This window comes from Schistocerca serialis, chromosome 3 (genome assembly GCF_023864345.2).
Source record: "Schistocerca serialis cubense isolate TAMUIC-IGC-003099 chromosome 3, iqSchSeri2.2, whole genome shotgun sequence".
NCBI classification, from domain to species: domain Eukaryota; kingdom Metazoa; phylum Arthropoda; class Insecta; order Orthoptera; family Acrididae; genus Schistocerca; species Schistocerca serialis.
In genome coordinates, this window is record NC_064640.1 from 55,996,566 (window position 1) to 56,011,424 (window position 14,859).

At 38.3% G+C, this 14,859-nt stretch overlaps 1 protein-coding gene and 1 non-coding gene across 2 annotated transcripts in view; both read right to left on the bottom strand.

The window, feature by feature from the left end:
• Positions 1-14,859, bottom strand: part of LOC126471524 (ATP-dependent helicase brm-like) — a 72,482-nt gene that overhangs the window by 23,398 nt on the left and 34,225 nt on the right. Inside the window, exons 4-5 of the mRNA XM_050099746.1 lie at positions 6,441-6,585; positions 6,194-6,362 (exon numbers count right to left, since the gene is read on the bottom strand). Coding sequence (XP_049955703.1) covers positions 6,298-6,362; positions 6,441-6,585 — 210 coding nt within the window. The 3' untranslated portion in view covers positions 6,194-6,297. The remainder of the gene's footprint in view (positions 1-6,193; positions 6,363-6,440; positions 6,586-14,859) is intronic.
• Trnas-uga (transfer RNA serine (anticodon UGA)) lies at positions 10,945-11,019 on the bottom strand. Its single transcript has one exon. It is a non-coding gene; the product is annotated as a tRNA-Ser (tRNA).

Below are 14,859 nucleotides of genomic sequence, written 5' to 3' on the forward strand. Positions count from 1 at the left end.
ACAGCTGTCAAGTCACACTCATCGGAGGCAATTTGTTGTTAGGAAGCACCGCATATTCTTCCTAAAGCCTTTGACACACTTTGGTTGGCAGACGCTTGTATGAGCACTGTGTTTTGTTGCTGTATATGGGGCATTTCCTTTGTGACTTAAGTTTTATTTTCTCATTGTTTTGCCCTATTAGTCTCAGAAAACATAGGTTTTGTTTTGAAGATCCTCCTTAGAAATTCTATGGGTTGCTTGCCCACTTACACTTAGAAACTTCAGCAATGATCACCATGACTAACTTGCTGAACCTTCTTCACTGGAACACTAGAATATTTATTTGAGTGTACTAAAGCCAAATTTTTGCCAGAACAACAAACTGTGGATTTCATGTATTTAAAGGAGCGAATTATGTCTGATGTTGAGCGCCCAGGACAATGGTCTTCAATAATTTCAAATCTTTTATCATATTCTGCATTTCATTTCAACATCTTCACCATTCAACTGTTAACTACCAGTAATTGATAGAGCACAATGCCAGTAATTGCCTCTGGTGGAAGAACAACGTGGGGGAAATTTAAATTTGTTCTGACTTTGGTGGTGGATCTTGTAAACATTAACACACACTTTTGGGGTAACCTAAACTCACCATCACATCTGTCAATTACAATCATACACCTGGTGAGATACTCACTAAGCTATTATTTCGTTTACTAAGCAACAGTAAGAAACTGTATCAAACGCTTTATGTAACTCAAGGAACACTGTGTCGAGGTTGGGATTAGTAAACTCGCTACTGGAGGGGTGAGAAGCCATTCTTTTGCCATCAGGATGGCATGGTTAATTCCCACCTACGTATTCCAGGTTCAATCAGTGGTTGTGGAGAATGAGAACCCATCAGTACGACACCAACAGCTGTGCTGAACTCTTCATTAACCATAAGCTTTCACATACATTGCCGGAGATGTAAGACTGACCTTTGGCTCATACAAAAGCAAGGTTGCTCTGTGGTGCTCAATCCAGGCTGTGATAGTGCTATGTTAGTGCTGCTGACACTGAGTCAGCAGGGATGAAGGCAGCTGGTGACCATGCCAGCAAAGCTAGGTTATGTCGCAGGTTGAAACCATAGTACTGGGCAATGGGGTGAGTGCCTTGAACCCTAGGTCCCAGTGAATGAGTGGCAGTTGGTGACCTTGACAGTTACCTAATTGGTATTGAACATGAGGAGTATCCTGCCATCATCTCACCCTGCATGTCAGGTTGCTGCAAGGCCACTGTAATATGGAAGGTGGCCAGTGATCTACATCTACATCTACATCTATACTCCGCGAGCCACCTTACGGTGTGTGGCGGAGGGTACTTATTGTACCACTATCTGATCCCCCCTTCCCTGTTCCATTCACGAATTGTGCGTGGGAAGAACGACTGCTTGTAAGTCTCCGTATTTGCTCTAATTTCTCGGATCTTTTCGTTGTGATCATTACGCGAGATATATGTGGGCGGAATGTGCTCTCTCGTAATTTCGATAATAAACCTCTCCGTATTGCGTAACGCCTTTCTTGAAGTGTCCGCCACTGGAGCTTGTTCAGCATCTCCGTAACGCTCTCGCGCTGACTAAATGTCCCATGACGAATCGCGCTGCTTTTCGCTGGATCATGTCTATCTCTTCTATTAATCCAACCTGGTAAGGGTCCCATACTGATGAGCAATACTCAAGAATCGGACGAACAAGCGTTTTGTAAGCTACTTCTTTCGTCGATGAGTCACATTTTCTTAGAATTCTTCCTATGAATCTCAACCTGGCGCCTGCTTTTCCCACTATTTGTTTTATGTGATCATTCCACTTCAGATCGCTCCGGATAGTAACTCCTAAGTATTTTACGGTCGTTACCGCTTCCAATGATTTACCACCTATGGCATAATCATACTGGAATGGATTTCTGCCCCTATGTATGCGCATTATATTACATTTATCTACGTTTAGGGAAAGCTGCCAGCTGTCGCACCATGCATTAATCCTCTGCAGGTTCTCCTGGAGTACGTACGAGTCTTCTGATGTTGCTACTTTCTTGTAGACAACCGTGTCATCTGCAAATAGCCTCACGGAGCTACCGATGTTGTCAACTAAGTCATTTATGTATATTGTAAACAATAAAGGTCCTATCACGCTTCCCTGCGGTACTCCCGAAATTACCTCTACATCTGCAGATTTTGAACCGTTAAGAATGACATGTTGTGTTCTTTCTTCTAGGAAATCCTGAATCCAATCACAAACCTGGTCCGATATTCCGTAAGCTCGTATTTTTTTCACTAAACGTAAGTGCGGAACCGTATCAAATGCCTTCCTGAAGTCCAGGAATACGGCATCAATCTGCTCGCCAGTGTCTACGGCACTGTGAATTTCTTGGGCAAATAGGGCGAGCTGAGTTTCACATGATCTCTGTTTGCGGAATCCATGTTGGTTATGATGAAGGAGATTTGTATTATCTAAGAACGTCATAATACGAGAACACAAAACATGTTCCATTATTCTACAACAGATTGACGTAAGCGAAATAGGCCTATAATTATTCGCATCTGATTTATGACCCTTCTTGAAAATGCCAGGAATGCCACCAGCTGTGAAGTAACTCCCTCAGCAGGCACTGAAAGTATGTCGTGCCAAGCCATAACGACTGCATCAAACTGGACATCGTTGTCCACAGCACTCGAGATCTCATAAATGAACAGAGCAAACCGAGCTTCGCAAAATCTCTATTTGCAAAATTCAGTTGAATTTTACAAAGGAGATTTTTGTTCTACAAACAGGTCATAGTGTGTGTGCGCACTTCTGTCAATGGCCCATCTTGAAATTAGAAATGGTAAGAAACACACACACACACACACACACACACACACACACACACACACACACAAAGGGTGTTAAAAAAGTATCCCATATTCAGAGATGTGGCACTACGGGCCAAAACAAAACTGTCTAGTAAATATTGGCCCTAAAATGCATACTCTGAGAGCTCTGAGTACTTGTCCCATATTCTTATAACAAAAAGTCCTATGAAAAAATACTGAAAGTACGAAGTACGTTATAGTAAAGACAAAACTTTTCTCTGGCAGAAGCCATAAGGGCCACATGTGTTGGGCTACAGGTAGTGGCTTGGGAGTTCTATAGAGATAAGAGATGGGTTATTTGACAGAATTATCGAAGCGAAGGCCTCGGACAAGAAAAATAAATTAGGTAACAGAATTAATGAGACAAGGTCCTTAGGCAATAACTACAAGACAGAGAACACAAGCTGTAGAAGAGAAGGAGAGAGGGGCTTGTGGTGAGGTCTACAATACGTCATGAGAAGCCAATTGAAAAGCTTACGACGAATTCAATGACCACAAACAGACAGACAGACAGACAGACTTCTTAACCGCTCCAAACAGCATTTGAAGGATAACTGAAGAATAATGAATGAATATAGCCAATAAGTGATGTGAAGCCTTAGACACTGCTTCATGTCTGGGACTAGTAGGGGCTAAGGGAAAAGGTGAACAAAGATTCAGACGAGGGTTTCAGTTTGTAGACAGAACAGTGTTAGTCACTCTCTCTGTACAAGGATTTGACTTTTGCATGAAGGCACCTCAGCTAGGGAGGTTAATTTGTACTCAAGATTCAGAATAAGCTTCAAGGTTAATTATTCCTTTTGAGTGCTTATTCTCTTCATCAGCCTCCCATCTCCTACATCCACATCAGAAAAAAAGCTGTACAGATGAAAAGAGAGTGGCTTGTGGCAGAAACTACAATATGTCATGAGAAGCCAATGAAAGGCTTACGATGAATTCAATAGCCATATAAGAAACCTAAGTCAGACAATCATGTCTGCTTTTCAGTTCGATCAACCAACTGAATTGCCTGTAGCATGAACCCTTTTCACTCAATCCCTGACAAAACCCACACTCGGGACATGATGTGGTTCATCTTCACTATTGTGAAGCACATCTCTTCTACTCAAGCACTTCAATATTATGAACAACTTACAGGCTGCACGAAACAAATGCCCACACATTCCTCTGTTTCTGTCCACAGATAAAGCATGCAGTAAACATCTGTTCAGTGTTGTTACTGTAAACTGTATTTACAGCTCTGGGTAATTGCAATGCATCAATCAGTTCTAACGGAACCAGATTGTGTTGAGATAAGGATGTGACATGCTTTTACATTATAGTTTTATCTTTGGATTTACCAGCATAATTGAAGTCTATAATGCCACATGGGAAATGGCAGAGGGTTGCTTCCATTTGCCAGACCATAACAGAAGATCATATCTGCCATTTATCATGTGGAATAAAAGGCTTCCATTATACTGGAAGTGCAAAGCATTTTACAAACTGACCACAATACAACCTGGTTTCATTAGAGAAAATGTACGCACTGCATAGTATCATACTACATAATTGCGTCACCATCTACCAACTGGAAATGAAGTCAGAAGTACCTGACTTTAGGTGTTCCTGCAGAAACCTGTATTGATAGTGTAATGCCTTCAGAAAGAGAGCAATACAAATGAAATAAAAATACATTTATCAGTGTAGTTACCATAGGTTTGTCTGAGCAAAATGTCAAAGTGAGTCATAGATAATGAAAAGCAGCTAACAAAAACAATGCCATTGACAGACAAGCTATATTCAACCATGCTGGTCAATGCCCCTGGGGTTTAACAATTTAGAGGCATTTGAAGGTTTCTATTGTATAAGACTTACCGTGTGGCTGATATAATATTACGGCAACAACAGGAAGTAAGAATGTTTGGTGGTGTAATATTATGTCACCCCCATTTTGACAGTTTTCCATGGCATCATATGTATATTTAAAACACCCACAAAGTGTGTTCGTTCTACAGGCTTTGTAGTTTTAAAAACTGGCAGCAGCAGCTTTACTGTAAACATTCATCATTACTGAAACCTTTGGTATTGTCACCTGCTTTGTAGGCTTTATCTGACATTAGAGTTCTCTTTGATTCGTGTATTTTGTGTGCTTTCTTGTTGATTTTGTGGTTGAAATGTGTAGTGAATAGGATAAACATTTGGAGCGAATTATTTACAAAGTCCTTGGTGAGTCTTCAGATGATGAAAACTGAGTATTTGATGAGGATTCAGATTATACATCAGCTGAGAACAGTTTTAAATCAAGATCTGTTTGAAGTTGAATTGCAGCATATGTTTATTTATCATATTATTTTCAAGGATTTTGTTGATATGAAATATTCTCCTGCAGATACATCAGGAAATGAATCTGAGCATATTTTATCTTCTAAATCTATGCCTATTCAAAGCAGAAAAAGGAACAGAAATGATTTTGATGGTGATTGGACCAATGTGGACAAAGTTCATGGCTTAACTGTGTACACAGGAGCTGATGGATTGAAACAAAATGAAGCACTTGATGAATCAAGTGAGCCTTCGTATACTTTCTATTATATCTTTAATCTTACTCTAATAACACCCATTCACTTTGATTTTGGGTTGTGTGTGTCCATCTGCATAGTAAATATAAACAAACTTAATCAGAAACGTTATGTTTGCTTACGTATATAAATACTGGAATTCTTTTTCAATTTTTTACTGCAATAAATACTATTGATTGGAACTGTCATATGTGTATTCAACACTAGCAATACCAAAATTAATCTGTTTAAAGTAGAAAGTCCAATAAACACAAAATATGCTGACATTATATGCAGAAATTATAACTTAAAAGAAAAAAAGATTTTAACCAATCTGCAGGTAACAGCAGCTACTTCTAAGGCCATAAGTGTTAAGCATGAGCACTGAGCCATCTGAAATAAGGAAGTTATATTACTACACATGTAAAGAACCTGAGGTATACTGTGAAGCCATATTATGTCCACCATGCAAATTCTAGATTACCAAAATGATTTTATTGAACAGTAATACCTGAACTAAACATTAATATTGAAGAAAATGGGAAATAGATTTATGAATGCAGCCAAATCACCATGCCATTAGTTTTTAATTTTTGTATAGTACAAAATGTAACAAAATAAAGCAATTACTCAAATTCTGCCTGCATAACATGCCAATAAATTCTACATGTCAATATAGAAAACACCGTATCGCTTGCACATCATTGTCAATTAGTCTTAAATTGACAAAAAACTAGATAGTCCATAGCTACACAACTGAACTATAAATATAATTTCTCTACCTGATAAAACTAAGGATTCAGTGGAATATAACAAAGAAACAGGGGAGGTAGCAATAAAAAATCTCTCATATCTGCTTCAAACTAATAGTACTGGTTGGAGATGATCAATGCATCCAAGTGGTCAAACAAGCATCCAGATCACCACAACTGGACAACAGAGCCTGTTCTCCTGTAAAATACAATGTGCTGGCAACACATTATAGTTAATATAAAGAACTACATTAAAAACAGACAATGTTTTACTCACCTGCACCCAGCTGAGGAGTCTGTATACCCGAGACAACATGTGTTGGTAGAGGTAAGTTGCGAGACAGCATACGGTAGGCCATGATCTGCATCCGTAACTGATACAACTGATTAGTGTTGTATTGGAACTGCTTCTGCTGCTCTTCCTTGAAAGTTATTATTTATATTACACTACTTTACATGTAACTGAGTAAATAACAAAAAGCAATGTCCCAACATACTTAAGCTTTCAGAGTAGAAAAGATAATGATTCTCATTCATCTTTTAAATCCAGTGAGTTTGGTATGGAAACAACATGAAAAATGGAACAACAAAATTGCTATTTCCAAGGCAGATTACAAATACTCAGAACGTAACATTCTTCATGCTGACCATCACTAATGTACAATGTTGTCTACCAATCGTTTTCAAGGTAAACAGAAAGATAAAAATATCATCATCATCATCATCATCAACATCATCATCATCATTTTGGTACCACAAGAACAAAAATGTGACAATAAACATACAGTAAATCACTAAGACATTAAATGTGTTTGCTGCAATTAGATGAGATGAATATACTAACGTATGTGTGAAACAACCTACTTTCAAAATGTCACAAGTCAACCTACTTATCTATCAAATTAATTAAATTTGGTAGTGTGTCAAGCATACAGTGTCTTTCTTCCATTTCCTCATACTTCAGATTATTTCAGCTGGTTGGTTGGTTGGCTGGTTGTTATAGAACTAAAAAGTGAGGTCATCAGTCCTTTGTTCATGGGATAGTACATTGGCAGTATGTGAAATCAACCATAAATATGATCAACTTGTGATAGTACTTACGAGTGATAAAATGAAGACACAGAAAGTAATACTGATGCCAGAGATGAAAACTAACTGCATGAGACATAAGAGTAAATGGGTCGAGCAAATCTGCATGCCAGAGAAAAGGCAGATTGCTCCTTAAAGCTGGCATTCAGCCAAGGCTACAGATTGGAAGCTATACCAAATGCAGAAGATGTCAACAAATAGTGAGTGAGCAACTACTGGTCCGATTGAGGTCAATAGCCTGTTGATACTGATAGGGTAGAGTATAACAGTCAGCATACAGCCCTGAGGGACACTGTTTCCTTTAATCCACGGGGAGCTGAGCAATAAACTAACTCTTCACACTAAACAATTGGAGAGAGAAAAAGCAGTAGGGAGCCTCGAAAGCCCAGTCATGGCGAGTAAGTAAAATGTGATGGCGCCACACAGTATCATATGCCTTATGTTGGCATTTAGAAGAAACCTGCCAGATTTTCAGATTTCTATTTCCAACTTGTGGACAGTTGTTGTGGATTGTCTCTCTCAAAAACTACACATGGGATGAGGTGGGTGGCAATGGGGAGGGGTGGGGGGGATGACCCCATGATTCGAGAACTCGGCATTGTAAAGGGAAAACATCTTCTAGTCAAATATTGCTAAAGACCCTGAATATGAGTTACTATCATATGATGTTAGGATGAACTCCGCTTACAGCTGGTAAAATTGTTGTTTATTAATACATGACCAGTAGTTTTAAGCCGCATCATCAGGTGATGCAGTTCACCGTATGATGCAGGGCTTCAAACCAAGAAACCATTCCTGTTTTGATAAATAACAATTTTACCAGCCGTAAGCGTAGTTCTTCCTAACATGCCTTTCAACAGCTGTGGTTCCCAGGAATATAAATCAGTTTGTGATACAATCATATGTTGGGTATCAAACCGGGGCTTGGGGCCATCGATGCAGCCAGTCAAGAGCCTCGAGCAGTTCCCAGTCAATAAAAGGTTCACTAAATAATTCAAGGTTATGGGGATTAAAGGATAGAGTGAGGTCTTCAACACTTTTGGAAGACAGCTAGGTAAGAAGATGGTTGCCATTACTGTCACAAGGTGTTTAGCGAGAACCGATGCATCAGTAAAAATATCACTACGAAGGAGACGACCTAGAACAGCTATTGATTTTTAGTGGCCCATTAGACTAAGGAGCTTGACCCATACCAGGGATGAAGAGGCATACATTCCAAACAAACTTCTTGCTCCCAGCATGTCTCATGTCTGTCCTATACGTATTCTCTCAGAGCTATCATATGTTAACTAAAAACACCTGAACAGGTGAATTTACAGTACTGTTCTAGAGAATGGCAAATTAGTGATCATACAGTACTGTGTGTTCGGAAGCTTTTCTCAGTGGTTTTTTTTAACGAAATTTGATTTTATCTGAAATTTCTCTCACATATGGTATGAAGGTGAAATGAGCTTTTTGATTATCATGTGACTTAGCTACAGTAATGCTATCTGTTATTTGGTGGGATTGTAACCATTGCTTTTTGCCATTTATCATAGTGGTTTTAGCTCAGTTGTTACATTATCTTTAGCAAGTGAATATTTTATTAGTCACTCTATGCAAATCTGAAAATATTCTTCCTTATGCATTTCTGGATGGCAAGAACTATTGGGAATTACGCAGCCTGTAGTTCTTTTTTTCTGGAAGATGCTGAATAGTGCACTCATCCACCTGTTTTGATTTCGCACTCTAGAAAGTTTACTTTTTTATGATATTCATGTTTGATTGTAAATGTGATATTTTTGTGTACCTTAATCCACTGTAAGTGGAAATGTGTCCATTTCAGTTTCTGTTCCTTGAAATAAAATTAGTGTATCACCCAAATATCTTCCACAATAACGGAATTTATTTGCCCATTCAGCATGGGTTTTAAAAGAATTGTTCTCAATTTTGTGTTGGAAAATATTAGCTAGTGAGCCAGCAATGCACTGTCCCATTGCCACAGTGTGTTCTTGTATACAGTTATTCAGCTGCACCAACCAATGTCCTTTTATGCAACCCACAATGTTATATCTGTCCTTCAAAAACCACGTGCAAGATTTTCATGTTCTCTTGCTCGCTCTCCAAAAACTGTTACTCCTACAGGAAAAAATGAACAGGGCCTTTTTGTAGGAAATTTAATGTAATTAAATTTTTTACTGCTATACAGTGTCGCTAGAGGTCATGGTTTTCAAGTAAAAGCATACACAAGTGACCTTCAAATGCAACCCCTCTCCCACCTTTGGCCCCCACCAGTAAGGATTTCTAGTATGTTGTTCATGCCACTCCCACCCACCACTGGATAAAAATTTGTGGCTGCACAAATTATTTTCCACATACGACATTTTTCAGTCTGGACTGACTGGCCTTATTATGCCACTGACTTAGTCAAGTACTTACAAATCGTAAAATTGACATTTATGTAAATTTTCGTAACAGTTTTGTGAACTGTAACAGCACAAAACAAACAGTTACATCGTAGTGTTCGTCAGGCCTTCAGACTACGTAACTACTGTGTTGTAAGGTTTAAGTTTGGATCAAATTTTCAACATAATTAATTTTAGCATAATATTTACAAAAGTTGTTTTTCTCTCATTACCCCCAAGGGCACATTTAAATTAATAATGTTAATAAAATAGCCAACTATACTGGTAGTGTAATAGACCAACCAACAGAGACCAAAAAGGTAAAATATCAGTAACTGTTCGTGCAGTCAGAAATTTTTGTGCAGTGGTAAGAGGAGTGCCACAAACAACATACTAGAAGTCTTGCTGGTGCTTTAAGAGTGTGGGAGTGGAGGTGCATTTGAAGTTTATTTTTGTACATTTTTTTGAATAGCAAAAAAGTATCCCAGTACAAAATTTAACTACATTAAATTTCCTACAAAAAGACCCTGTTCATTGTTTCTGTATGTGTGTAGTGAGCGATAGAATATGAAAATCTTGCACATGGTTTTTGAAGGCCAGATATAATATTTTGGGTTGCATAAAAGGAGATTAGTAGGGGCAGCTGGATCACAGGAGGAATGATCAATACTCAGGGATACAACAGAAATGATAATTTGAAGCAAAAAAGTCTTTTAAACATGGCCTCTAGAATATATACCTAAAGAACTATAAGCACTACTTCATTTCCGACACTGTGAAACAAATGTCTTCTACTGCGGGCTTGTTTCCCGTATTTTGGGAGAAGGTACTATGGACCAAAAAAAGAAAAAAAAATGTTTAATAAAGATGGGCTCTAAAATGCGCACTTAAGAGGCACTTGTTCAGTCTACTAGAAGTGTGTTTCACAGCAGCAAAGACTGACAAGTTCTCATAGCTCTGAAGGTATCCACTTCTGAGATCATGTTTACCAGATTTTTTCCTTGTTTTGGTCCACACTACCATTTCTCTATATATGGAATACTTTTTAACGTGTGTGCATGTGCGTGTGCGTGTGCGTGTGTGTGTGTGTGTGTGTGTGTGTGTGTGTGTGTGTGTGTGTGTGTGTGTGTGTGAGAGAGAGAGAGCACTTGCGTCCAAGCTACAGAACACTACTTGTTGAAGACATAGGCCGAAAGTGTTAACATTTATAGCCTCACACTGGGGATAAGAAACACGGCATCAGAATGAGATTTTCACTCTGCAGCGGAGTGTGCGCTGATATGAAACTTCCTGGCAGATTAAAGCTGTGTGCTGGGCCGAGACTCGAACTCGGGACCTTTGCCTTTCACGGGCAAGTGCTCTACCAACTGAGCTACCCAAGCACAACTCACGTCCCGTCCTCACAGCTTTACTTCTGCCAGTACCTCGTCTCCTACCTTCCAAACTTAACAGAAGCTCTCCTGCGAATCTCCTGCACCGGTGGTGCCATCTCTCGGACTTTTCAAATGCCCCTCATAGATCAATATACCAACTGTTGGTTGAAAACTTTTCCTGTTAATTTTAGTGTCAACATTTCACTAAGTACTGACACTTATAAAATAAACAGTATGTTTAAAAATGCAGTAGAAGAAAGAAGAATATTGAGAGAGAAAAGAAAGAAAGAAAGAAAGAAAGAGAGAGAGAGAGAGAGAGAGAGAGAGAGAGAGAGAGAGAGAGAGAGAGAGTGGGGGGGGGGGGGGGGGGGGGGGGGGGGAGCCAGCAGTGAAACATCTATATGAATTAAATTATGTGATTCAGATGGCTGCTTAGTGCACTCATGATTTGGGTCCGGCACAAGTGTGTTGCTGAGTAAATGCGCTGAAGTACATGTATGTAATAAGGCAAGTGGCACATTCTCACTTTGGTACAACCATCACTCACTGACTCGGATATTAACACATTTCGGACATTAGAAATGGCACCTAACAGTATAGCTCAAACATCTGCAATAATTTCCCTTAAATATTGTCATCAGAGGGACAAAATTAAAATGTTAAATAAATAGTGCAACGGTATGTCTCTATTCGAAAATTTTAAAGTAAGAATTTACCTTTACGGTACCAACAAAATAAAAGATTAATGAGTTGCATTTTACGCATACCTCATAAGTGTCACTACTGTGCATGCTAATTCTGATATGGGGAGTAAACACGTTTGTTATTCAGATAATTACTGGCAAAATTCCTAATATTTAAATGATTTATGAACATGTCTACTAAAACAACTTGTTTCCTTATATTCTATACTTTTCTGACTTCTTCCCTGTAATTATGATTCTACAGCCACCAGAAAAGCAATATGATAGCACCTAAATATATTTATAAATGTGCTAAGTAAATATAAATTGCTATAATTTCTAAAATGGTAAATTATGGTAAAAAAGTTTATAGGAGTGTTATTTACAAGATCGAATATTTATTTTAATCTCCCGGAAATGTGGAAACATTGTCGGTAACATCACATTTCTAGTAAAGGAAATCTTTTTTTGTAGAAATGAATGAAATTTAACTATTCGAAACAATGAAACCTTCAAGTAACATGGAAATAAAGTAATAGGAATTAATTTTTGCGTTAACATTTTAAGTGTACTAAGAAATACAAACGCAAAGGGAACAAACCTGAGAACTGATCTGAACACACATCACCACCCATTTAAGATTGTTATATACTTGTCACAAGAAGTCAAATAAGCAATTATAAATGTAAAGCATTGGATTGTTTGGGGGAAGAGACCAAACAGCGAGGTCATCGGTCTCATCGGATTAGGGAAGGACGGGGAAGGAAGTTGGCCATGCCCTTTCAAAGGAACCATCCCGGCATTTGCCTGGAGTGATTTAGGGAAATCACGGAAAACCTAAATCAGGGTGGCCGGACGTGGGATTGAACCGTCGTCCTCCTGAAAGCAAGTCCAGTGTGCTAACCACTGCACCACCTCGCTCGGTCTATAAATGTAACAATGGCATTTGTAGTTAACTAAGTAATTTGGATAAGAGATAGAAGTGAGTTTGTAATTCTTCGAGATTTACTATGTTGAGAAAGGAGAGAGGATAAGCAACTTTGTGTTGCACACTGGGCTAGACAATGTCCCAGCAGAAGCAGAAGCATAATGGATGTGTACAGCTGAAGACTGCTATGTATGAAGAAATCTAAAAGAAGCTTTTATCCTGCAGTAGGTGTTAAATGAATGGTGGTGGTGGTGGTGGTGACAATCACTGATACATGCTTTGGTCAAATAATATTTTACTAATAAAAACCAGTAAGTTATACTCAACAGAGTAAGTTCATCAGAAACTGAAGTTATATTATGTTTCTCCTAACAAAGTATAACAGGCCTTCTAATGTTCTACAGGGTTATACCAACACACCTCTGTGGTATCAGAACATGATTGCACAAAAGCTACAACACATTCAGAAAAATGACAATTAAGTGGATAGACCATGTCTCCAATTTCTGATTCACAGTGCATGCTATGGCACTGTTACAGAGAGCAACACTATGGGACAGGTGTGTCCAAATATGTAGACAAATAATGTGCTCTCTATTACCACAGTAAATTAATTCGCACCTTCAGATAGGAAACTCTGTGCACCACCTTGAGGGGTTCACCAACAATGCAGCTGCCTACTGCAAAGTATTGTCATTTGATGACGGTAAGTAAATGAGAAACAGCTTTACAAGAATTTACACTGGGTGTAATGAAGGGATGCTCTCTTTAAGTGTGAACAAATGCAATATAATGCCCATAAAAAGAAAAAGAACATGACAGTATCCAATAATAATATTTAGTGGTCAATTTCTGGAGACTGTCATTTAAATATTTAGTGGTAAAACTAAGAAATGATATGAAATGGGGAAAAAGACAAGAAATAATATGTAGGAGGGAAAATAGAAAACTTCGATCTGTTGGAGGGGCGCTGTGAAAGAGCAGTGCATCTGTAATACAAGACTCTAGAGTAGCCAATTCCACATACTGATCCAGAATTTTGACTCCATTACACAAATTTTGTGATTCAGTGCTAGAATTGAGAGACATGAACACAACCAATACATAAATGTAACACAGATTGTCATGGAACTTCAATGCAAATCTTTGGAGGAAAGGCAACAGTGTTCTTGCCAAACCCTGTTGGGTAAATTTAAAGAACCTATGAAGATTTGGTGAGATGGGGATCACAAGAATAATACGAGAATGATCAAAGCATGTACCGAGGCACACAGACTGTCATTCTTTCCCTCACTTCATAAACAAGTACAACAGGGCATAAAATTGCTAATAATGGTATGGAGTACCTTCCTCTATGCACTGTACAGTTGTTTGTGGAGTACATATGTGTAGCTGTAGGGCTTGAAACTAGTGTCAGTGTGGTGCAGGTTGAGAACTGTGAATGTAGCAGTCTAGGAGAAAGACATTGCATGCCCTTGAATTGAAAAACAAAACCATCTAAACCAATTAAAGTACTTGATTTTGAACCAATATATTTAAGAAATTAAAAATCATTTTTGACTGGACACATAATGAGATGCAGCTACAGTGATAATTCTTACGTGGAAGGAGCTAAGAAAATTCTATATTAATGATAATTTATTGTGTAGATGCCACATATTGTGGCAGGATAATAATAGTTTGTTATGTTATACTGGATAGTCATGTGATTGTGATACCTATGTCACATGTTTATATGTGTAAACATTGTGTACTTTATATGAAGGAGGGGGGAAAGAATTAAATTTTTTATTTATATTCAAGTATTCCCTCTTGTCATTGGAATGAGTCACAACAGTCAGGTATCTACAACCAGCTTACAAAGCTGTTTAAGATCGAACAACCACACAAAAATGGCCATAGTAGCTATGAGGAAAGCAAATACCTAAAAGAAATGCAACATTTATTAACATAGTTTTCATTATTCAGCATAAAAGTGTCAGAGCAATGTTCAACAATGGGAGATGCTGCATCTAAGGTGATATCCATCATGTAAAGGATTACCCTCAAAATCACGGGAGCTCAAATTTTAATTTTATTGAAAGAACCTATTACTTGTAGGTACAGATGCCTCCCACAGCTTATCTACTCCAAGAAAGATGCCAAACATTTTTACATTTAAGTGATTTTGGTGAATAGATAGTCAGGAGACTGATGCACAATTTACAGGACACAAAGAATACTCAACACTGAAGTCATT